Below are 18,710 nucleotides of genomic sequence, written 5' to 3' on the forward strand. Positions count from 1 at the left end.
GGCTCCCAATTATTACTAATAATAACATATGTGGGAGATGACAAAGACCTATCTTGGAATTTAAGAGTCAGAAATGGATCTCAGTAGCCATGGAGTCCAACCCATACACAAAAGGAACCTTTATTATCACCACCAGAGAAGTGACAGTACAGAATCAAGGATGTATCAGAAAAACAGATCAGAGAGAGAGAGCAAGAATGAGCAATAGCAAGTCAATGGGCCAGGTATTAAACTAGTATCTATGAAATATTAAAAGTCTCAGAGGGGAAGCAACTCACCACCATGAGTAGTTGAGGACATTCTCTATGTAGGATTTATAAAAGATATACACATTATAAAACATAATGCATTTCTAATATTTGTATCAGTGGCAGGAGTATCAAAGTATAGAATAGGGATTTCAAAGCTATTAATGATAATGAAGATTTAAAATTTAAGGGTCTATGAAAAGCATAAGGTTTCTCATACAACTGTCAAGGGGTAGAATACCTTGTGAATAAGTAATCACTAAAGCTTTATTTGTCCTTTCCCCCAAACCTTAATTTTATTGCCTAGTAGCACCTGGTCAAATTGCATAAGCAGATGCATATGTCCTCAATTCAAGACTAGAATTAGAGAGGAAATATAGGAATAGAGAACAAAGGGCCATTCTTAGAGATGGGAAAACTTATCTCTTACATATATTGATTCAGTGATACTCAACCAGTCACAAATCTCTCTGAGCCCTAAGCAACTCTTTATGACGATGATATAGAATAGATTCTTATCTACAATGATTTAATTTCCTTATAACAACCTTCATCTGCTACTGATTCACCCATGTGACTATTTGCCCAAAAATGTAGATTAGAAAAATCCTATTCTTCTTCTGAACATGCTAGAGGGAGGCAACATGGTGTAGTGGGAAAAGATGTCTGAACATGGTGTTTCAGGACCTGAGCTTAAATTCTAGTTCTACTCACTATCTATGCCATCTTTAGGAATTTGCTTCATCTGTGTCAGGCATGGGTTTCCAAGTCCTCTATGAGAGCTGTATCTAAGATCTGTGATGCTATGATTTAATGTCCATAAATGCTTCTTGATCTACAATCATATAACATTGGCTTAATGTAGAGTAAGGACAAGGAATGCATAATTTACAATGAGGGTTCCTTGGAAATTAACAAAACACCCCTGAAACAAATGATCTGTGTGTGTGCAACAAAAGAGAACTGGGACACCTACAATCTGGCCTTCACCTCACTTGTACCAAAGCTTTCCAGGCTAGACAAGCCCCATTTGACAAGCCCTATAGTTTGTCATCTAAGGGCCCAATGGAAATCACATGGCTCAAAAACTTGTATATCTTTTACTTTTTTCCATTAAACCAGTCAAGCCTTATGTTTTAATGTGTGGTTTCAGAGTTCCTTTCCTTAAACTCACAAACTAGTAATCTAGATAAATTTTTCTTCTGGATATAAAACCCACCTCTGATGCATAGTATATATTTAACTTTGGATAAGTCAGTTAATTTTGGGTAAGATTAGCAAACTAACTTAGACCTCCATTTGATCATCTGTAAATTGATGGGATTAGATAAAATGACCTCTGACATCATTTCATTTCTACATCTGTGATATATAGTGATTTATTCTCCATTAGAGCAATCTTCAAGCAAAAACATATAAATGAATAAATAAACCAGCCTGAAGAAGGAGAGGTGTAAACTATGAATTGGTCACTTGAGCACCTATCAAGTATTGGGTAGAAATAATCTACAAAAAAGTTTTGATTATTCTAACTATTCTAAAACTTGATTATTCTAACTCATAACCTTCAAGTACACAAAAAGAAGAAATATTGCCTAAAAATAAAATTCTCATTCACATTATAAGAAAAAAAATATAAACTTTAATGTCACATTTGTCCTTTTATTTTCTGTGAATTTTCCCAAATTTGTTCTTTTTATTGCCTTAGTTGGAAATTATATGTACATTATTCTTGTTACTGCTTTTTTCACTTCATAAGTCCTTCTAAATTTCTTTATGTTTCTCATATTTATCACTTATTATGGCTCAAAATATTTTATCATATTAATGCCACAATTTGTTTAGCCATTTCTTAGTCATTGGATATTGGGACTGTTTCTAAATTTTTGCTATTGTAAATAATTATGCTAAAATTACAACCATATTATTCCCCTTTCAATAACATCCTTAGGATATGGTTCCAATAATGAAGTAAAAATGTTAAAGGACACAAGCAACTTTATAAAGCTTATCATATAACTCAATACTTTTTTCCAAAAAGACGGTACCAATTTATACCCCCTGGAGGAAGCTGCATTGCATGCCTGTTTCTTTACACAGCCACCCTAGATTTGAGTTTCATTTTTAAACCATTTTGTCTCTTCTCTAGGAAATCTGTTTGCAAGTTATTTTAATTAGTGCTAGTATGGGTATGATATTGATTCTCCTAATGTTCCAGACCAACCTCCTCTAGATAAGCTCTCACTTGTCATTATCCTTCCTAATAAGTGACACCCAGAATATTGTGCAATAGTTCAAAAATGGTCCAAACAGGAGAGAAGTACAATAGAACTATCTTTTAACTTCTTTCTATTCCTTCTTTCAAAAACTATACACAGAGGCATCTAGGTAACACAGTGGAAGAGTGCAAGGTCTGGAGTCAAGAGAACCTGGTTTTAAATCTGACCTGAGACACTTCCTGGCTGTGTGACTCTCTGGGCAAGTTACTTATCCCCAGTTGTCAAGTCCTTACTGCTCTTCTGCTTTAGATCCAAATGATTCTAAGGCAGAAAATAAGGATTTAAAAGTTTTTTTAAATTTATTTTTATTTTTATTTTGAATATTTTTCAATAGTTACATGTTTCATGTTCTTTCCCTCTCCCCCAAGCCTCCCTAACCCCCCTTAGCCAACGCACAATTCCACTGGGTTTTACATGTATCATTGATTAAGACCTAATTCCATATTATTGATAGTTGAACTAGAGTTATCATTTAGTGTCTACATCCCCAATAATATCCCCAACAGCCCATGTGTTCAAGCAGTTGTTTTTCTTCTGTGTTTCTCCTCCCACAGTTCTTCCTCTGAATGTGGCTATTTTCTGTCTCATAAGTCCCTCAGCCTTGCTCTGGATTCTTGCATTACTGCTAGTAAAGAAGTCCATTATGTTAGATTGTACCACAGTGTATTGGTCTCTGTGTACAATGTTCTCCTGGATCTGCTCCTTTCACTCTGCATCAATTCCTGGAGGTCATTCCAGTTCACATGGAATTCCTCCAGTTCTTTATTCCTTTGAGCAAAATAGTATTCCATCACAAACAGATACCACAATTTGTTCAGCCATTCCCCAATAGAAGGACATTCTCTCATTTTCCAATTTTTTGCCACCACAAAGAGCGTGGCTATAAATATTTTTGTACAAGTCTTTTTCCTTATTATCTCTTTGGGGGTATAAACCATGCAGTGCTATGACTGGATCAAAAGGCAGATAGTCTTTTAAAGCCCTTTGAACATAGTTCCAAATTGCCATCCAGAGTGCTTGGATCAATTCACAACTCCACTAGCAATGCATTAATGTCCCAGTTTTGCCACATCCCCTCCAACATCCATTACTCCCCCCTGCTGTCATTTTAGCCAATCTTCTAGGTGTAAGGTAATACCTCAGAGTTGTTTTGATTTGTATTTCTCTAATTATTAGAGATTTAGAGCACTTTTTTATGTGCTTATTGATAGTTTTTATTTCTTTATCTGAAAATTGCCTATTCACGTCCCTTGCCCATTTATTGATTGGGGGATAAAAAGGGTTTTAAAAAACCTATACCTACATATGCACAATGCATTAATCAAACAATTTTCTATGCCTTAACAATGGAAAAGAATCATTACCAATATTAACTAAAAATTGGCCCATCAAAACTGTTTGATAAGGGCAGCTAGTATTACTTGTCAAAAGAACCTACAAAGTCATTCTCTAATCAAATTATCTAGACTTAGAATAATAAAGCTAAAAGTCTGGTGACCTAAGATTTATTCCCAGCTTTGACACATCAACTGAGTAACCTTGGGCAAAAGGAAGCAATATAACTTTTCTGAGCTTTAATTTAGTAAAAAACAAAATCCTAATTAACAATTCTGTTTTGACATGTATATGTACATGAATACACATACATCACTTTACAAATTGTAATCTTAATTATTCATTATATTCAATATTCATTATAGGAAGCCTTATATGGTGGATGATGTAAGCACTATTATGCCTACTTTACAGATGAAAAGACTGAGGATCAGATAGATGACTTTCCCAAGATCACACAGCTAGTAAGTGACAGAACTAGACCTCAGACCCTTAGGATCTCATTGCAATAAATGCAGTTCAATTTTTATTGTAAATCTAGTGCTATTGCACTAAACAATGTTGTTTCCCAAACTGTAAAATAAAGTGATTGGGCTGGATGATTGCTAGGACCTCTTTCTTTGGCATTTTAGGGTTTCATGATTAGTTGATTCATTCTGTAATAATTGGTTCTGAACACAACTTCACTTCCAGAGCTTGTGGCAGTCATCTGGGAAATTAGGGTAAAAAATTTTTAAAGTTAATTTAGGAGTTGGGGGAAATCAAAGTGGAGGGAAAGAAGTCAGCCACATCTTGCTCCAGTGTAGAGACCACAGTGGGTATCTGCATTGTTCCAGTGAGGATGAGTGAGAATGGAAATGAGGTGCAGTCTATTTTCCCAGATGGTAACCTTGATTTGAAAAAGGACCTTCGATCGCTCCAGGCACCATCAAATCTGGACATTTTACAACCTCCCTCTTTAAATACCATATATTTGCAGCAGTAAAAGATGTTACCCATGAAGAATTAGGGAGTTTATTAATCTATTTCATGGAAGATAGTTAGCCACTTCACATTATACCAAGATAGATTAGGTAAGCAACTGTGAGATCCAGGAAACATCTGCTAAACAAAATCAAAATTAATGGTAAACAGAATGGGATTCTTAATGGCTTCAGCTCATCCAGATGCGGAGAACAATAAAAGGGCTATTAGAGACAGCTGCCAATTAGAGACTAATTCCAAGTGCTTTCAGAAAGGAAGGTTTGAGTGCGTGTCCCACGTTCCCATGAATTGCTATGCCAGGTTGGTTTAGCACTTACACACCTCTGAACAAACCTTATAACTACCCTGACTGCACCAATCTGTCACTCTGAGCCTCTCTCCTTTTCCAGAGAGAGCATCCCTCCCTGAGCTGTGACCTGCATCACCATAAGACAGAGGCTGTACCTACCTGTAAAAGCACATTGAGCAGATTCCTGAGATGCTGGGTCATGCAACCTGGCATTGGTACCTGCCCACGCACTCGCAGGCTCTAATCACAGAGCAATCCAAACCAGCCAGGATAGCTCAGAGATAACCCCTTGTTCCTGAGAGGCAGATGACAAGAACTAAAATTGAAGTAACCACTTTCTCAGCTGTCTGGAGGGCTCCCTGCAGCTGTAATTGAGGGGGATGGAAATCAGAGGAAAGTATTGGTTTCAGGCAGATAGATTCTGGCAATTACAATCACTATTGGCCTCTCACTTCTGGCATTGTAAGACAAGGAAGGGTTCACCTTGGCTCCCACCTTTGGTCTAATTGCTAGAAAAGGTGGAGAGTCAATTTTAGGGCTAGATGAAAAAGGTATGAAAATAATAGGCATTAGAAAGAACACAACTATTCATCGCATCTGGAGAGAGGTAAGGGATGGAGGAGGGATGGTATTAGAGGTTTAGATACAGAACCTTATAGGGTGAGATTCCAGATGATTGTGAGAGGAAGTAATTATTCAGCTTCTCATTGAACTTTGATAAATAATTAGTAATATAGGATACAAAGACAAAAATAAGGTAATCCTAGCACTCAAGGAACTGACAGTGTAAAGTAATTTGGAATTGATCTCAGGAAAGGTTCTAGGTAGGAAAATAAGATTTGAATTGAGTCTTGAGGGAAACTAGAAACTCCAAGAGGCATGGATGAGGAGAGACAGCATTCCAGGTTTGGAATAGACCAGGAAAAGGCAGAAAAGAAGAAGCTGGATCATGCACTGGGAAAAAAAAGAGTACTTAGAAGGGCAGCTAGATGGTTCAGTGGTTAGAAATTCAGACCTGGAAACAAAAAGTCTAGAGTTCATATCTAGCCTTAGATACTTCCTGTGACCCCGGACAAGTCATAGAATCCCAGTAGCCTAGCTCTTACCACTTTTCTGCTTAGGAACTGATATGTAGTATTAATTTTCAAAGACAGAAAATAAAGGAGAGAGAGAAAGAGACACACACACACACACACACAGAGAGAGAGAGAGAGAGAGAGAGAGAGACAGAGACAGAGACAGAGAGAGCATAGAGCTTGATGGGATGTCTTTGATTCATATCAAAATTTTCATCACCCTTACCTAAAGTGTGTCTAGCATATATGGGGAAATAATGAGAATTCATTATGGAAAGGAGACTTGAAACAAATTACAAAGGGTTCTTAAATGCAGTTTCTATTTCCTAGTCTTCTCATCCTACTTAACCATTTCTCACATTTCTTATTAACTTACCAGACCCTAGAAAACCTTCCAAAGCTAAAAAAGAAACGGAGTCCCTGAACAGTGTTAGGAGATAATATTCTTCTAGCAGACAGGTCTAGTAGGTAGCATTAGTTTTCCAAGAAGCCTTTTAGATGAGATGAAGAAAGCAGAGTTGCTAAACAACTTCCATCAATTAAAGGTTTAATGAACCTTGCAACTATCATCTCAGAGAAAACTCTTGTTCCTACAGCAATAAGTCAAGCCCCTTGAAGGCACATATTTCAACTCCTCTTGCTGCTCTGATCCTGTCAGTGCTAATGAAGCTCTGATACCCCAGGTTAACCACAGTTATTTAAAGCAGCAAATCTTGGAACAACAGTTTCTCATTGACAAGTCAGGAACTGAACTGAAAGAAAACCAGCAAACAGGAACAGGAGGACTCTGTATGAAATACAAGCTTCTTGGGAGAAGAGGTTATTTTGTTGCTGTCTTTGTGTCCCTAGTACATAGGGCTCTGCCTGACACATAGGAGCTACTTAATAGTGTTTGTTAATTGATATAGCATGTCAACTTGCTAATGGATTAAATAGCCTAGTACAACTAGATTTGCACAGAGACTTATTGCCAATCTTTGGTTTACCACTAAAATCTCTCACTTATGGTCACATAACATCACGAAGCATATTTGAATGATTGACGTGAGAATGTCCTTCACCTGACCTAGAACTAGTTCTGTCATCCTATGAATGTCAGAAGTAAAAAAAAAAAAAAAGTTGAAATTCTGTAGCTGACCAAGGACTTTCTAGAAAGTCAGAGAAGGACCTAATAGTGTCTCCAAAGTTTGTGGGTAACATTTGAAGGAGGCTAAAAGAGGAAATGGATCAGAAGTCAAATATATTCAGTTCTACCTTCCTTGTCCCTTTAAGGTCTTGAAGGCAATAGGATTAAAGGCCTAAAATGGGTCATCTGGTTAAATCTTCTCTTTTTACAGGTGAGGAATCAGAGGTCCAGAGAGGTCAAATGATTTACCCGAAGTCACACTGACAGTAAGTGATGGAGACAGAATTAGAACCTAAGTTCTCTGACTCCAGAGGCCACTGAACTTTCTACTGTGCCATGCTTTCTCCCTAAATCCCAGAACCTAGAGGAAGGAAAGCTGAAGCATAAAGTTTGCCTCCAACCTAAGGCATTTGCTGCTAGACTGCAATGACTAACTTTCATTTGATGATATTCACACTTCCTTCCTTCCACTTTTTTTTTTCCTCCTCTTTGCATACACTGTGTGTGATCTTGAGAAGATTCACAGCCTACCGCCCAAGGCCTTGAATTCCTAGACTTCCCTACACTTTCTTAAGAATGCCTGTAGTGTGACTTAGTGATATTAAAGGAAATGGTTTGTCTGTTCCCATGTGTATTCCACAAACACATAATAAAGGAATGACGTGATCTATGACTAGATAGGGGAAAATGTTATAGAATATCAGGTCACATTTGCTGAAAATTTGTGCTGAAGGGTGGTCAGCCATAAAAGCAAGATGATTTCTAAGTAAGGGAAATAATAGCCAGGGTGCTTTGAATTTTCCTTTGCAAAACCACATTCTAGGGGGCAGCTGTTCAGCTCAGTGGTTGAGAGTCAGGCCTAGAGGAGGTCCTAGGTTCAAATCTGATCTCAGACATTTCTTAGTTGTGTGACTCTGGGTAAGTCACTTAACCCCCATTGCTTAGCCTTTACCACTCTTCTGCCACAAAACCAATACATAGTGTTGATTCTAAGGTGGAAGGTAAGGATCTCCCAGCATATAATTTTTCTTAAAGCACACAGAGTTAAAAAAATTGCATTCTTCAAAGTTTTGGTGGAAAAGGCAGGAAGGTGCCCTTCATCCCTTCTTCATGCCTCTTGGGTGTCTCTGAGCTAGGGGTTCTTTCTCAAAGCACAACCCCTAATCTCTGTCACTCAAGGCAGATTTCTCTTTCAAAAATTAGCAATTCAGAAGACATTAAATTTACATTCAACACAAACAATGACAGAAGCTGTAGTTTTATTAATATAGGAAACTCCTAGATAAAGGAACTCCCTCTACAAAGGCAGGTCAGCAACTTTTCTGCAACTTATTGTCTTTGAGAGTTGCTTTGAACACTGACAGGATAAAGTGACTACTCAAGGTTGTAGTATTTGATGGCAATTAATCTTGAACCCAGGTATTTCTCATTGCTGGCTTAGCTCTCAATGCACTGTGAAATACTGTCTTTCATACTCAGTGTACAAGACACAAATTAAAGAAATGTACACTCAATGATATGAGACCAACAACAGCAGCTATCAATCTCCTTTGTCCTAAATATTTTCTTCCTTCCCCTTGTTTATGTGGAGCCCTTTGGACAGCAGTCTCCCAGTCACAGAACCATGCCACAAGAAATATGCCCCCAAGAATAGGTCTCAGTTACTTGTAGCCTACTGGTCTACCACTGAACTTTGTTCCAATGGCATATCAAAAATATCTAGGAACACAATGGAAAATGTAGAATCAACTCAAGTTAGTCAGATTCGACCTCTTCCCTGGGGAACAGAGAGAAGAGACATATCATTAGAAATAGCCAAAATAAGCAGTAAGTCTATAAAAATGTAACCATGAGGCAACAAATAAATTGTACTGATTTGAGAGGTTTGCATTTGTGTAAATGGAATTAACTCTAGCCCATTCATAGTCAAAAATCTACTTACCCTAGGCATCTAGATTATATCATCCCCACCTCCCTCGAAAGGGGAGGGGAGATAAGTTAATCATATGTGACAATAAGCATCAAATCAAGAACAAGGGACTGCCCTTTGGGCAGTCCAAATCAGTGTAGAGGCTGCCATTGGAGGAGAGACACTATCTCTTTAAATATGTGGGTTACAACCTGGTAAAAAAAGTTCTGCCTTTGGACTTGGTGCTGAAGGTGCTTGGCTGAGACCTCAGGCAGCTTCTACTCTGAATTGTCACGTAGGTAAGTTAGGCTGACTTCCTGGCCTACCTTGGCATTTCCAAACTCTGCCTTAAGTAGGCTTATAGCCTCTCTGATTTCTAAGGTCTTGTGGCTTGTAACCTAGTTTAATTAGTCTTTTAACCCTCTCTCTCCATCCAGGCCTCTCCAGGCCTGGACTAGCCTCTCCCTCTCTCTATTTACCTACCTTTTACCTTCCCAATTGTAAATAAACTACCTTAAACTGGATCCTGACTTGGGTCTATTTTAATTATGGAATCAATCTGAATTGTTGATTCCTGGTGACCACATTTTAAATACATATCTATAAATACCTAAAATCTACCTCTTACATATTTTTATCTAAACTTACATGAATGTTGCAGTTATTAAATATAGTCTAATATTCTTAGAGGAATGTATTTCCAAGGACATGGTCAGGTCCTGGAAACACCTCATCTGTACTGTGGAATATCCTTGAATCAAGATAAAAGGTTGGATAGCTATGTTAGGGACATGCTCACTTTTTTTTAATGTATGATAGATACAGATATAGATGTCAATAAAAATGGTTTGGTTAATTCCTTGAATTCAGTATGTCCTGTCCCTTCTTAAATCAATAACCTGATGATTATAGGGTGGTACTGAGAAAGGCAATTCTGTGACCTCTTCCTTTTCTCCCTCATGATCTCTCTGGTCTCAAGACACAATGGAAGACCAGTAGGAGATACTGTTTTAGTGATGTCTCTAAGTTCAACCTCCTGTTTTGGGCACTTCATCACAGATTTAGAGAGAAAGGTTTAAGTCACAGAGCTTGTCGGGCTTTGAAAATGTCATCCCAACAAAGAGTGTTTCTTTCAGTGTCTCTCATTCTGTAACTAAATTATCCAAGCTGACATGTCATCTGGAGATTGACTGAGTTAGATGAAAAGACACCAGAGAAAGCCAAGCTATCACAAAGAATAAACCAGTTCTCTCTAGTCCAAACAACTTTAGTGAGAGGCAAGGAAGGACAGTAGTAGGGAAGTTCTCTTAATTTTGCCATTGGACTTTTACATCACCCAGTTAGTTGTATATTCCAAGAGACATATGACAGGAGGTCCAGAAAAGTGAATAACTTTGAGGTCTAAAGGCAAAAGGACAGAAATTTTACAGGAGTATGGTGGGTACTCACAAAAGATCTCAATTGCCATGTGGTAGATAATGATGATTTTTCATTAAAATCAAAGGCTATACAACAAGACCACTAGCCAAACTCTCAAGGACAGAGGCATAATAAGTAGCAATGGATCCAAACTAATGAGTTGGGAAATTTTTTTTATCACATACATGCATACAAACACACAGATACAGAACTAAAGATGAATGGAAGAGACCTTAAAGGTCATGTTGTTCAATTCCTTTTCTCTCTGTATAAGAAAAATAAAACTCAAGAATTTAAATGACTTGTATCAGATCTGACAAGTAATGATTATCAGAGCCAGGATCTGAGCTCATCAGGTCTTTGGTCACTAAAACTACTGCTTCCCCCCCTCCCCCCCCCAATACCACACTAGTGTCCCAAAAGCCTTAGGGCACTAAGAGTTTTGAGATACCTTATATAATAATAAATAATTTGACACAATAATCATGATGCTTAAGGTATTTCTTATCCACCTTAGGATCTAGCAACTTTAAGATGATGATGGCAAAACTGTTTATCTCATGTCTATTTATCACTATCTCTCTGTCTCTATCTCTGTCTGTCTCTCTGTTTCTTGCTTTCTTTTTATTTCTCTCTCTCTCTCAATAGAGGGCCTTTGGTGACTAAAAGGATTTTTAAAAAATAAATAAGAATAATAATCCTCTTGTATAACCAGAAGATTGCATAGGATTAATACTCATGTGATTTTTTCCCTAAGAAATAAGTCCTGCTTAAAGCAATAATGGAGGGTAAAAGAGGGCATTATTATCCCTTCTTAAGAAGTAAAATAAACCAGTTTAGAGACAATTAGCTTTCTCTTTCCAGTTCAAATAACTTTCTTCTAGAAGTTTCAATAAGCTTCAGGACAAATATTTTCCACGGTGCTTTCCTAACCTTCCTAGCAACTGAAATATCTTAAAGTGCAACCAGAGATTTGTGGCAAGAAATAGTTGAAACTCTGTTATCATTTTACCACTTTCAATCTGGGAAGCTAAAAAGTTTATTCATTAAGAATATTTCTAATCAACAATGCTAGAATTGGCTCAAAAATGGAGAGTCCTTAGACTTTATTTCATTCCTCAGAAATGAGAACGAGAGAATATGATTTTTAATGAAAATTCCTGGAGACCAGTTCACATAAAATTATAGAGATCAGTGCCATAAGCTCATCATTTCCTCCAAAAAAGAAAAAAAGATATGAAATTCAAATGAGAAATAACCAGAAAATCTGAAATCTCCTTTAGCTAGAGCAAGTGACTTCCACAATGACAACAGCTGAAAAAAAATTGCTTTCCTACCTTTTCTTCTTGTGACTTCAAGGCTTCTAAATTCCTGCAAGGCAAGAAAAAAAGAGAGCTTATGGTTTTGAAATCCACAAGAATAATACATATGTCCATATCCCTGCAAATATTGTGAACAGCTTAAGGCTCTAAACAAGTCATCTAAAAAAATTGAACTGTTGAACATATAACAAAAATAAATGCTGGACTATTCTCCTGGTAAGGAGGGGCAGGGAACATATCAGGAAATGGCTATTCCTTTAAAAATAAAAGGATTCAAAAAACTTTTAAAGGTAAACTTTCACTTTATTAAGCATAGGCAATTTTGTCAACAAATAAATGAGCACTTATTAAATACTTACTATGGCTCAAGGCACTGTGCTAAGGGTTGAGGATAAGAATACAATAGTGAAGCACTTCTTGCCTTTAAGGTACTTTACATCCTATCAGTGAGGTAGTGCAATGGATAGAAACTGAGCATGGAGTCAGGAAGACTCATCTTCTGAGTTCAAATCTGGCCTCAAGACATTTACTAGTGATGAGACCCTTGGCAAGTCACTTAACCCCATTTGCCTCGGTTTCTTCATCTGTAAAATGAGCTGGAGAAGGAAATAAGAAACCACTATAGTATCTTTGCCAAGAAAACCCCAAATGGGGTCAGGAAGAGTTGGATACAACTGAAATGACTCAAACCCAACAATAATAATAGCCTGTCAGAAGAAACAGAATGCATGTAAATGAGAGAATAAAAAATATTTTAAAAAATAAAAGTAAATTTTATTGAAGAGGCCACTAGTAGCTGGGGGATGGTTCAAGAAAGGCTATGTAGAATGTATTGCAGTAGAGTTTTGAAGGAAATGAGGAAAGATTCTAAGAGGCAGGGAATGTTTGGAAGTGGATTCCAAGCAGTGGGAAAAATAAATGTAAAGGTTCAGAGATGGGAGACATTGTAGGGACTGTAACAACCCAAAATTTTTTCTTGCCATCGTCTAGATTTAATCAGTGGTTAAAATGTCCAACCTTAAGGAAAAGTCTACTGCATTGCCTACCTTAAAGACCTTATCTGAGCAAAAGCATGTTCTCTCCTAATAAAACACTATGTCCTAAGTCCCCATGATTAAAGAAATAAAATGGTTCAGGCAATTTGTATAGGGTAACATGATATTCTAGAAAGGCACCTGGGCAGTCCTTTCCTTTAGAACATCAACATAATTATTGTCATTTCTCATCATTCCCAGTAGTTATGTTCTATAAAGTCTCCAGGAACACTGCATCAGGAACTCCTGAACCAATGTGAAATACAGGGATAAGTGTCTGCAAGATTCTGGCCACCACAGTTACTTTAGCACTTTCCAAAGTAATGTGGCAACTTTTTTTTCATTTTCTGGATGTACCATATTGCAGATTCATTAATATTGAACTCAAGGCCATCAACACTGTAACTAAATCATACCTGAAAGAAGTTTATCTAACACAGATATTTCCTCTGTAAGGTACATTGATGTAGCTTTCCTCTTATAATTAGGACTTTAATACGGCACTTCAGTACTACACATAGAAGCCATTTTAAAGATCAAAATTACCAACAAAAACACAAAAATATGAAAAATGTGGAACTAATTACATGCCCCAAAGGACACTACAGGTATCCCTTTCACATCATGAATTTCCTCAGTATAGTTTCAATATATTGTAGGTTAGTATGTGAATTAATTGGGAACTTTTGAGGAATTTTGCAGAAGCCACAGATGACACAGGAAGGCCAGCAGATGACACAAGAAAAATTTAGAAACTCAAAAATGCATAAAATATATGTATGGGATTATATGACATTAATATCTTTTAATATCTTTTTATCTTTTAATATATATTATTCTACTATGTACATACATATATTTTATCTTTTAATATCATACATTATTCTACTATATACATACATATATATGTACATACATATATACATACATGAATATGTAAAATTTAATTTACTGTAAATCCTCTCATAAAAAAAAGGAAAAAATTCAGACTTCTTTAGTACAAAGAGAAGGCCAAAAATTTTTATGAAGATTATCAAATTGTGGGGATCCCATGCCCCACTGCAAAAATGTGGAAGGGATATCTGTAATTTACATTATGAGAACTGAAACAAGGCAGAGTGTTGCTGTGTTTGACCCCTAGCCTTATCTGGGAACATGTGCATCAGAAGTGGCATTGTGGTACTGATTTGGAGGTTATGATGAGTTCTCACATTTGTACTTAAATCTAGTAATGGGCTAAAGTGTTCACAATGGTGTTTACACTTGGGTAATTCAAATCAGAATTGACTTCTACAGGACCAGTTTGACCAAAGGGAGAGGCCTAGGTCAGGGGTCATTGGACCTAAATGATCTCACTTTTTTGTTTGACAGTAGGGAAGTGATCAGAAAGAGATTTATGGGGAATCCCTGTACTAGTATCAGTCACAGGACTGTTCCTGTCTGGCAACAAAAATTCCTCTTAAAAAGAAAGTTGGTTTTCTTATTCTATAAACATATGTACAATTCAGGAAGACTTGAGTTCTAATCCAGCTTTACTTACTGGCAGTGTGAGTCTGGAAAACTCACTTGGCCTCTATTTGTCTCAGATTCTTAAACTGCTAAACAAGGAGAATAAAAGCATCTACCTCCTGGCTTTTTTGTTAGATTCAAATGAAATAGAATTTGTAAAGGGTTTAGTATAGTGTCTGGCATATGTACAATAGGCACTATACAAGTGCTCTTGCCCTGCCCTGCCCTATGCTTGTTGTGAGTAGATGAAAGACAAATGACAATATAGTAATACAATTCAAAGAGACTGAAATGATGACAGGAGGGATAATGTAGTAAAGCACTTAGGAGAAATATAGATTTTTGAGGGAGGGAGGGAATTGAGGAGAGAGAGGAACTAAATTATACAGTGAATAGAGCAACCAGGATTAGGACTTAAAACCTGACTTCAAATCTAGCCTCAAGACACTTATTAGCTGTGTGACCCTGGGCAAGTCACTTAGCCCTCTTTATAACCAATTTTTAACATACAGGAACTTACAATTGCAAAAAAAATAAAAAGCCAACCTCCAAACCCTGTTTGCTTCAATTTCCTCATCTGTAAAATGAGCTAGAGAAGGAAATGGAAGACCATTCTAGTATCTTCTCCAAGAAAATCCTTAATAGAGTCACAGAGTGTTAGACAGGACTAAAAATGATTGAACAACCGAGGCAAAAGACATCACTTTTGGCTAGAAAAAACTTTAGGTAGATGCTTATCTTTGTTTAGCATTTGAAGAATCTGAGACAAATAGAGGCCAAGTGAGTTTCCCAAACTCACACAGCTAATAAGTGAAGCTGCATCATATGTTATCAGGGCCTCTAAGGATGGGAAGAATGTTAATGAGTTGGAAAGTGGAAGATTGTGGTGAGGTCTAAAGACATTATTTCAAGCATAGTGAGAGCAGAAGTAGAGAAATGGGAAAATATGGGTTGGATTTTCAAATTCAACCTACTAAAAATCACCCCTAAAATGTCTTTTCTTTTATTAGAATCCTTGCTGAGTATATCAGTAAAGTTATGTATCATTATCAATAAAATAAAATAAAATTTTTTGCTCCAGTTTTAATTTGTCAATTTTTGGAGGCATTCTAACCCTAACACATGGGTCGGTGGGAATATGATTACTCTATAGCAAATATTAATAATATGGAAATAGATCTTGATCAGTGACACATGTGGAATTGCCTGTTGGCTATGGGAAGGGATGGGAGGAAGGGAGGGAAAGAACATGAATCATGTAACCATGGAAAAATACTCTAAATTAATTAATTAAATAAAAGCTTTCCCAAAAAATTAATAAAGTAAAATAAGCAAAAAGAAATATTTGCCCAGGATCACACAAGTGGGAAGTTTCTGTAAGCAGATCAGAACTCAAGTCATCCTTACTCCAGGGTCCAGAACTCTAATCACTGTGCCATCTTCTGTATGTTGCAGAACCATGAAACAAACCTGAACTCTGAAAATTCATGATTCTTTCTGCTACATCAACTAGAAACATGATAATATATCAGGTCAAGAAACATCCTACCAATATGTGCTAAAGCTTCTCAACTACAGCTGTTACAAGATCAATATTGACTTAAAAACTGACAATATAGAAGGGACAAACTATGTGTAGTCCTCTAAGTCTCTCACCTTCCCTTGTGTCCCACAGTCTGAGTGACCTGAATCTCAGGAGCTTAGATAAACTAAGAGCAGGTGGCCCTTTCTACCATCAGGACAGATCTTCTGTCCTCACTTTTCATCTATTTTGTTTTTAATCCATGGACAGGGGGTCATGCTACCTTCCCACAGGCATCTCTTTGATTTCTACATCACCTTCAGACCTCCAGACCTTCCTTCCATCCCTGGTTCTCAGAACCCTGGGAAATCTGAGGTACACGGTCTAATTCCCCATCACCAAGAATCAGTCAAGTTATACCCCCCAGGCTTGAAGAACTTTTCCTGATTTCCTAGCAAGATGCTGGTCTTACAGCTTAATATGTTAGAGAATAGAAAACCTAGACATTTCATTTGTTTTTCAGACAAGCTCTATGGAGGTATTAACCTTCCCTGCAGAGAATAGACCCCTGAGTCAACAGGATGAGATTGTTGTGTAAGTGTTCCCCAATTGCTTATATACAAGCACAGCATCAGTTCAAACATAGTTAGCTCTTGTGGTACAGTTTAGTGACTGTTATAAGATCAACACACGGACTTAGAAATTGTCAATAAGAGAAGGAGACAACCAAGTTTTCTGCCAACTTACTTTGCCCCAGAAAAAGCAATGTGCTCTTTTCCTCTCTTTCCTTCCCTCATCCGTCCTACCCAGATCAAAGCTAAAACCTTACTTTCTCCTTTCCTTTCTACACTCAAGGCTAATTTTCTACCACAAAGCCATCTCTATTAAAATACATCTTGGTCCCAACAAAGGTTTGGAGTGGAGAAAAAAAGCTTCATATGCCACCTACTAAATGAGTCCTTTCCTGTGATTTCTTTATTGTTAGTGGTCCCCATCCTACTCTCCAAATAAAAAAATTGGTAAACTGACAGATAAATAAATGATTTATGGTATATATAAATGCATGCATACAGATGTTTGTGTTTATATATCTACATAAACATACATATACTTCTACATGTAAATAACATATTTTGTACAGGTACTGTGTCCTAGACACTGGGTATACAAAGGTTTGTAAATGATAGTTTTTCATCTCAAGGGGAAGGGAGGTGAGAAACAACCAAGGACCTAAGCTAGTAAAAATTTTAAGAGTAGGAGATGAGGTTCATCTGAGAAGATCAGGGAAATCTTCAAGGAGGAGCCACAGCAAGAAAATGAACAGATGTCTGAGTGTTAAAAAGGTGCTCTGCTTGAATACTGATGTCATCAAGGATGATAATAGAATGTAGGTTGGAGAAGATTGGGAGCCTGAACAAAAGTTTCTGAGAAAGGTGAAAAGATATTGTGGAGGTCAGTGGCAAGGATCGGGTCACATGCCTAATTAATGGCAAAAGATACTGTAAGCACCTTCAGGCAAGGACTTGCCTCATATATCTCTTTAGCCCCTATGGATTTCACCATGAGGTAGGTGCTTAATAAATCTATGACAAACCAATTAATTAGCCAAGCTGGGTCCCAGAGTTCTTGACTCTCAGTTCCAGAATCCTCTCTAACACAGTTCCACAGAATACCAACCCTATCATAAAATTCTACATACTGCATTTGGTAAGACTCCCCTTCCTCACTATATTTTCTATGCATGGGGGAAGCAGATACCAATGAGACAATATAAGATGCAACAAAATTCTATAATGAGGGCAACTTGCCCCCCTAATGGAACAAAATAAGCTACCTGTACAAAAAGGACAGAAGATACCATATATCTTCATTTTAAGCAATGGTGGATTAGACTTAATGGCACTTTTATCAGCATTTTCATTTTTGTTTCTGACCACAAATAATATAATACACTCTAGAGGTTATCTTTATGACAACACATAACTGACTTTTACCTTAATTTTGGTGAGTTGTTTTTTTGTGTGTGTGTTTTAAATATTTAAAGACAGAAGCAAAAGAGATGTTTGCCCCCATTGAAATGATTGAATGAAGAGAGGACATTCTGTATTAGACAAGGGACATAATGGTAACAAATATAGGGTATATTTATTATCTTATTAGAAAGTATATTGTTTCAGTTCCCAGCTCACTCCCCAATGCCTACCTAGCATATAGACTCAGTATGGATAATCAAGAAACATTGAACATATCAATTTAACAAAAATCAAATTCTACAAACTTTTAATTAGCACCTTCTACTGATACTGCATTGTGCTGAGATGAATAAATGAATGTCCTTGGAGAAATAGGAAAAAAAAAAGATAAGAACACTTCTCTCAGATAACTCTGAGTCTTATATTTCCACAAGTTACTGATACTAAATACAAATCAGTGCTGCCTTCACAGTATGTTTTGGAAATACTGCAGGAAAGAAGGGCTGCCTGAGATAGACTGAGACAAGCTAAGATTCAAATGTACTGCCTAAGGAAGAAATCATTTTCTGCAGAAGCCTTAAATTGGATGGTTATAAATGAGAGTTAGTGGATAGGCATTATTTAATGACTGTAAATTTCTTTAACTAAATATCTAATTTTATCATGACATAAATCAGGTTTTTTC

General features: G+C 36.9%; 1 protein-coding gene across 1 annotated transcript in view; it reads right to left on the reverse strand.

Moving 5' to 3' along the window:
• The window catches only part of FSTL4 (follistatin like 4), an 874,220-nt gene that overhangs the window by 819,606 nt on the left and 35,904 nt on the right, over window positions 1-18,710 (reverse strand). Inside the window, exon 2 of the mRNA XM_044661912.1 lies at window positions 12,003-12,036. Within this exon, the coding sequence (XP_044517847.1) occupies window positions 12,003-12,036 (34 nt within the window). The remainder of the gene's footprint in view (window positions 1-12,002; window positions 12,037-18,710) is intronic.

Source organism: Gracilinanus agilis, chromosome 2, assembly GCF_016433145.1.
Source record: "Gracilinanus agilis isolate LMUSP501 chromosome 2, AgileGrace, whole genome shotgun sequence".
NCBI classification, from domain to species: Eukaryota; Metazoa; Chordata; class Mammalia; order Didelphimorphia; family Didelphidae; genus Gracilinanus; species Gracilinanus agilis.